Source organism: Arachis ipaensis, chromosome B06, assembly GCF_000816755.2.
Source record: "Arachis ipaensis cultivar K30076 chromosome B06, Araip1.1, whole genome shotgun sequence".
In the NCBI taxonomy this organism is placed as follows: Eukaryota; Viridiplantae; Streptophyta; class Magnoliopsida; order Fabales; family Fabaceae; genus Arachis; species Arachis ipaensis.
Genome location: NC_029790.2, coordinates 589,334 through 596,989, shown reverse-complemented (window position 1 = coordinate 596,989; position 7,656 = coordinate 589,334). Strand labels below are relative to the sequence as shown.

General features: G+C 36.4%; 1 protein-coding gene across 2 annotated transcripts; it reads left to right on the top strand.

The window, feature by feature from the left end:
* Positions 63–6,144, top strand: LOC107645304 (filament-like plant protein 4). Of its 2 annotated transcripts, none has more exons than XM_016349296.2 (6): positions 63–244; positions 1,545–1,676; positions 1,944–2,163; positions 2,286–4,719; positions 4,927–4,969; positions 5,289–6,144. In XM_016349296.2, the coding sequence occupies exons 2-6, from the start codon at positions 1,572–1,574 to the stop codon at positions 5,724–5,726; spliced, it is 3,240 nt and encodes a 1,079-aa protein (XP_016204782.1). In that variant the 5' UTR covers positions 63–244; positions 1,545–1,571; the 3' UTR covers positions 5,727–6,144. The 2 variants fall into 2 exon arrangements, with proteins under 2 accessions (XP_016204782.1, XP_016204783.1); XM_016349297.2 differs by lacking the exon at positions 63–244 and adding an exon at positions 278–1,322.

Below are 7,656 nucleotides of genomic sequence, written 5' to 3'. Positions count from 1 at the left end.
CAAAAAAAAAAAAAATTATTATGATATGGTGTTTGGGTTAAAAGGCCATTTTAGCTTTCTAAGATGGCCACCTAATTCCCAATATCTTAGCCTACCCACCTCTCTCTCTCTCTCTCTCTCTTCTTCTTCCTCCTCTTCTTCTTCCTTCTCTCTCTGTCTCTCTCTCTCTCTACAATAACAGCAATAACAAACCCCATTGTCACTCTTCTCTGTTTCACAACATAACCACCAACATTCTCCTCTGGTAATTACCTGCATTCTCACTCCAACACCCTTCTTCTTCTTCGTCGTCTTCTTCTTCTTCTTCTTCTTCTTCTTCCATTGATGCTCTTCTCAACTCTCTCTCCCCTTAAGATTTTTCTCCCTTATTAACTGATTATTCATTCAAGTTTTCTAATTTATTTCGTTTCATTTGCAAAGTCACTCACTTTTTGTGGTGTTCATTTCTGTTCCCACTTCCCTAACTTATTCGTTTCCATTCACCGTCATTTATTTGTTATTTTTTTGCTTTCTAACTTAATTTCTGTGTGTCGGTGACTCCGTGTTCAACCAGTGCTTCCAATGTTGCTTTTTTTGTGCTTAATTACTCAAAACGACACCGTATTTTGTTCAATTTCACCACCATTCACTTCCCCAGCAAACTTCCTCGGATTTGTTCCATGCAGCCTCGAACTTTTTTGAAAAATGAAAAGGGACAATTTTTTCCTTCAATTATATTAATTTGGATCTAATTTGAGCCACTACAGAAGCTTGTCTACAAAAGCAAAATCATTACTTTCATTAATTATTTTAATTTTCAACATTGCTCTCACAGTAAGATTAATTAAAATTAAACTCTTTCTTAAATTGGTAAAGTTAAGCTGAATAACAGTCCACTTCCATTGCAACCAATCACTTGTGATATGTAAATAAAGAAATAAATGATTTTTTTTTTCTATTAATTCAATTCTTCTATTGATGATGTTATGAAATTTTTATCAATGGAGGAAGTTGCAGCGGTTAGATCTTGGAGATCGTGGTTTGATAGATACTCTAGTTAAATTGTTGTTTGGCTTATGTTTCTTACTATTTACTGTTTTTCTGAAATGCCAAATCTTCTCAAAAATAGTAAAATTGTGTCAATCAGGGGACCCATTTAAAAAAAAAAAAAGGGCTTCATTTTGATGTGCTATGTTGACACTTTTTTTTTTCCCTAATCAATTTCGTGTGTGTGTGTGTGTGTATGTGTGAGCCTTCACTACCGACACTATCCAACACTGTGCAAAACAATTTTACTGTATACTTGTGTGTTGGAAAACGGAACCTGGATGTTCTTTGTGAGAGTGAGTGATTACCATTTTGTCAAAGGGTGGGGTTGTTGGTTTTGTTGTTGTTGATTCTGGATTACAATGTTGTTTGTGTGATTAGTAAAGATGGCTTTGTTTTTTGTTCTAACTGATGAATTTTGTGTGAATAGCATGTTTTATTTGAATTTGGTAGTGTGATGCAGTGAAGGTGAAAACAGAATGGCCTCATTTTGATTCTAATTGAATTTTGTGTTTCAGTTTCTAAAAGGGTGTCTGTAGTTTTCAATGGACCGGCGGTGGCCATGGAAGAAGAAATCATCTGACAAGGCTGTGCTTGAGAAAGCAGCAGCAGCATTGGATTCTGCTAGTGCATCATCTGAGGCTAATCAGGTATATATATAATATTCATTGGCACTTCAGAAAAATGGAATGTTTATTTTGTGCTTGAGGAATTTTTTTGAGTTTAATTGATTTGGCTGCTTAGTTTTTGGTAATTGGATTCTCAGCATTCATTCATATCATTGTAATTTTTTTCTATCCCTTAGCATCCTGTATGTGTTTCTCTAGGACCTTTACTTTGATAAATTGGTTTTTGTGGATTTAGCAATGCCATTAAAGTCATTCATTTGGTTTTGTTGCCTTCGCTTGTGCTAATAGGAGAGTTACAAGAAGCCAAACTATGTCCAAATCTCGGTAGAGTCGTACACGCATCTGACTGGTTTAGAAGATCAAGTGAAGACATGTGAAGAAAAAATTCAGACATTGGAGGATGAGATCAAAGACTTGAATGAAAAGCTGTCGGCGGCGAACTCGGAGATAAATACCAAGGAGAGCTTGGTAAAACAGCATGCTAAAGTAGCCGAAGAAGCTGTTTCAGGTATGCGGCTTTGAGCCTTTGATGATTCTATTACATAGAATAAATGATAAACTCAAAAAAGTATGCCATAATATGAAGTAGTTTTTGGATCTTGCAATTGAAGCCATATTGAATTTTTGCAGGCTGGGAAAAGGCTGAAGCCGAAGCTTTGGCATTGAAGAACCATCTGGAAACTGTCACTCTCTCAAAACTCACTGCTGAGGACCATGCATCACAATTGGATGGTGCTCTTAAGGAGTGCATGCGGCAGATAAGAAACCTGAAGGAAGAACATGAACAGAAAATACAGGAAGTCGCTCTCACAAAAACCAAGCAACTTGACAAGATTAAGGGTGAGCTTGAGGCAAAGATAGCCAGCTTTGAACAAGAACTCCTGAGGTCCGCTGCTGAAAATGCGGCTTTGTCAAGAACCCTGCAGGAGCGTTCTAACATGATAATCCAATTGAGTGAAGAAAAAGCTAATGCTGAGGCTGAAATTGAGCATCTTAAGGGCAACATAGAATCATGCGAAAGAGAAATCAGTTCTCTTAAGTATGAAATCCATGTCATTTCCAAAGAGCTCGAGATTCGCAATGAAGAAAAGAACATGAGTATGAGATCAGCAGAAGTTGCTAATAAGCAGCACCTGGAGGGTGTTAAAAAAATTACTAAATTGGAGGCAGAATGCCAAAGACTACGTGGTCTTGTGCGGAAGAAGTTACCTGGACCAGCTGCTCTTGCACAAATGAAACTAGAGGTTGAGAATCTTGGTAGAGATTATGGAGAAAGTCGATTAAGGAAGTCTCCCGTCAAACCTGCTAGTCTTCATATGTCTCCTGTGCCCGAATTCTCCCTTGAGAATGTACAGAAATTCCAGAAGGATAACGAATTCCTTACAGAGCGCTTATTGACAATGGAAGAAGAGACAAAGATGCTCAAAGAAGCTTTGGCAAAACGTAACAGTGAATTGCAGGCCTCAAGGAGTATGTGTGCTAAAACACTAAGCAAACTTCAATTATTGGAAGCGCAAAGTAATCAACAAAAAGGATCTCCAAAATCTACCATCCATATAACCCCTGAAAACATTTACGGGCGCAATGCAAGCTATGCACCGAGTTTGATCTCCATGTCTGAAGATGGAATTGATGATGCTGCAAGTTGTGCTGAATCTTGGTCTACAGCGGTAATATCCGAGCTATCCCAACAATTCCCAAAAGAGAAGAGCACTGATGAGTTTAGCAAATCTGAAGCCTGTAAGAAATTGGAGCTAATGGATGACTTTTTGGAGGTGGAGAAGCTGGCTCGGTTATCAAATGACTCTAACGTAGATGCCACAGTTTCAGTTCCTTCAATTGATAAGACGACTGAAGTTATGACTAATGATGTGTCAGAAGTCAGTACCGGTAAAGATGATACCTCGGAAAATAAGAGTGGCTCGACTCCATCACCAAATGAAGTATCTTCTGATGCAGTGTTGCCAGAACCTGATCCAAAGTCTAATGTTGATGGTTTGTTGTTTGCAGAGGTCCAATCAAAAATATTTTCTATTTTTGAGTCCATGTCAAATGATGCTGATATAGCGAAGATCCTGGAAGAAGTTAAACGTGTTCTTGAAGATGCACCCAACACTTCAGTTCGGGACCCTGAAGCTGTTATCTCTAAGGATGTTAAGCCTTCTGAGACTCCATGTGAGAAGCAGGATAATCATGAAGATGCTGGCTCAAGTACCCAAAAAGAACTCATTTCGTCTGAGCAACCTACAGAGTATGAGCAGATAAGCTCAGATTTAGAGGCTGCCTTCTCTCAGATTCATGATTTTGTCTTGCTTCTAGGCAGAGAAGCTACGACGGTTCATGAGATATCTTCCGATGAAGATGGAATAAGCAGAAAGCTGGAGGAGTTCTCCGCCACCTTTAATAAAGTTACAAGCAATAAAGCAACCTTGCCACAGTTTGTTCTTGATCTGTCTTATGTTTTAGCTAAAGCAAGTGAATTCAGAATCAATATCCTTGGTTACAAGGGTACAGAAGCTGAAACTAACAGTCCTGATTGTATAGATAAGATTGCTTTGCCGGAAAATAAGTTAGTTCAGAATGATTCGAAAGGAGAGAGATATCAGAATGGTCATTCCGATATTCTTAATCCCTGTTCTGATCCTGAGGTCCCTGATGACGGAAATCCGATTTCAGGTTATGAATCGAATGTTGCAGCACAAAAGATCACGATTGAGGAATTTGAAGAACTGAAGTCCGAGAAAGAGAAGGCTGTAGCAGATCTGTCAAAATGTGTTGAAAGTCTTGAAACCACAAAATCTCAATTGCAAGAGACAGAGCAACTTCTAGCTGAAGTTAAGTCACAACTGACTTCTGCTCAAAGATCAAACAGCTTGGCGGAGACACAACTGAAATGTATGGCAGAGTCATACAGGTCACTTGAAGCACGCGCCCAGGAATTTGAAACCGAACTAAATCATCTGCGTGCAAAGATGGAAACTCTGGAAAATGAACTGAGAGAGGAAAAGAAGGGTCATGAAGCAGCTTTGGCCAAGTCCAAGGAGCTAGAGGAGCAATTACAAAGGTTAGACACTCATCCCTTTTCATATAGTATATCATGAACATGTGCACATCCTGCTTATTGCATTTGTGTTTAAGCTGATCTAAGTAACATGGTGTATTGTTTTGCTTGGCAACACTAAATTACTACACATGTTTTTCAAGAATTCGTTGTCATTGAATCTCTCAAGTTGTTTCTAATTTCTAATTCCTGTGTTACTCTCTTTGTTAGGAGTGAAAGCGCAGCCGCTGATAATGAACTTAAGAACAAGCAGGTACGGCTATAATTCCAATCAAAAGAAGTTTCCATGCTTTATTTAGCATCTTCTTGCCTATTCTATGAAAAATGCATAAATTTGGGAAACTTTTAGTATTAATCAAAGAAGTTAGAAACTTTTGCTTCATGCGCCTATACGCCTGAAACTTTCAAAATGTGTAATTTGACACTTTGATGTTGCCAAATAGTGCAAAAAAGACATGTTAACTTCTCCTTCAAAATTAACCTAATCTGTTTTATCGACAAAATCACTCGATAACTGAAATCCGGTTTCCTTTCAATATGTTAATCTTGGATTAAATTCTCTGTTATCCCAGGAGAGAGAGTTGGCTGCTGCTGCTGAAAAGCTAGCTGAGTGTCAAGAAACCATATTTCTTCTTGGCAAACAATTGAAGTCTTTGCACCCTCAAATGGAGCCACCAATGGTGTCTCCATACAATGAGAGAAGTCAAAAGGTTGAAGGCTACACAGAGCATAATGGTCATGCTCCTCATAGCCCAAATCTTCAAGATCATGCTGAAATGGACACTGCTAATTCTGGCTTTGTGCAAAGACAAGGTGCTGAGTCCCCTTTGCATTACACCAATACTTTATATAGCCCCTCAGATAATGAGTCAAACTTCCAATCTATGCAATCAAACCACAGGCCTACAAAATCAGCATCTTCTTCTTCAGCCTCCTCAACTACTACACCAGAGAAACATGCAAGGGGTTTTAGTAGATTCTTCTCATCAAAAGGAAAAAATGGTCATTGAGCCTCTTGAAGATTCTGCAGTACTTATGATGTTTCATCATATACTACCTCCGTCCCTAATAACCGTCAGCGACGGTTGACGGTTAACGATGGACCGAGGGAGAATATATGAAGGAAAACATGGTGTGGCATTGCTCCTTCATGATTTAGCAGTCTTTTTGGTGATTTGTGTAGTTACAAAGAAGGAGGAGGAGGAGGAGGAGGAGGATGGTCATGAATGTGAGGGTGATTCTTGTATGTAATGGTGGTGTTGTACATGGTAACCATATGTTTTTCTTCTTTTCATTGTTCATTTCCCCCTTTTTTTCTGTTATGTAATTGAATTAGCAAAACATTGACATAGTCTCTGAATATTACAGGATATGATGTTTAATATGTTGAATATTTCACAGATTTATGCATACCTTAATTCTTTTTAAGTCATAAATGACACATTTTATTCCCATGGAAAGCTTTAGTCACATTAGTGTTATAAAACACTTGTTCTAAGATTTATAGCCTAAACTTGTATCTCTTTATTTCTCCAAATTGTTTAATCCCCTAGCATTTTTTCACATTTTAAAATCACAATCATTATCAGTTAGCAATATCAAGAAGACTTGTACATATGCATAGCAATTGCAATACAAAAGGTAGTGATCGGTTGCAGCATCCCTGTTGAAGAAAAATCAAGCATGCATTTTTGTAACATTGCTTAACTTCTAAGATATATTTGGTAACTTTTAAGATATATTTGGAGCGGAATAGCAGAGTCTTCAGAGAGTTGAGACAAGTGTTGAAGGAGTAAAGATTCCGTCCTTCTTGAGTTACAAGGAATGGTGTGGAGTTGATCCGTTTGGTTGTTGATGGCAATGCCGGAAATGACTACGGATTACAACTTGTTATTTATATTTATGTTTTGTTTTTTTGTTATCCTTCATTCTGCTCCACTTTTTGTGTTGAGCTAACTGTGTTAAAAAAAATTTAAGATATATTTGGTAACAGTATGAAATATACATACATTCAATCATGCATCAGTAAAAATAATTTTTTGTTGTTGATCATCTAAAATAACAGATATAATTAGACAAATATATAAAATGTTTTATATTTTTACTATATTAAAATTAAACTCATTTCGAATTAAATCTTTTTCTTAAAAAGAGATTAAAGATTAAAAAAATGAACACATACTTGGTAAGGAATATACACAATAAATTTTATTTTATTTTCATTAAAAAATGAAAGGCCAAATTCTAAAGAAATCTAAATCATCATTAGACATCTTGATAAAGACTGGAGCAATTAATAAAGCACAATAATTTGTATAAGCATAGTGTGACATTGTAGCAACCTGATTTGATGCTATGTTCTAATGGATAATATTTTTAATAACTAGATTTAAATAATCCACGTGATGTGAAAAAATATATATAAACCTTTTTTATGAAATATTTTAAATAGTTAAATAGATTTTTTCTTTCGGTTTCATAATCACTGTTAAAAAAATAGTAAAAGAGTATAGTTCTATATATAAATAAAAACTAGTGGGGTCTGAATTTCACAATATTACCTATAATACAACTAATAAACACAAAACATAATTCAATACCGCATTTAAATTTAGTGAGACTAAATCAACCTAAAAATTAGTTCAACGATTTCCAATGATCACCTTGACAAAGTGATCTGGAGTCCAATATTTGTTGCTTGAAATTAAATTTTATATAACTAATGCTAAATTTCATCATAATGTAAAGTGGGGTTATGTATGCTTTTTGGTTCTTATACATTTTAAGCTCAACAAACTCCATGAATGGAGAGATATATCATAAATCAAAGAACCACGTTGGTTAGGGTTGAACGCGGATCAGATCGGATTTGATATGGCCAAAATTTCGATCCGATCCATACTAAAATCATCGGATCAGATCGGATATCGTATATATCGG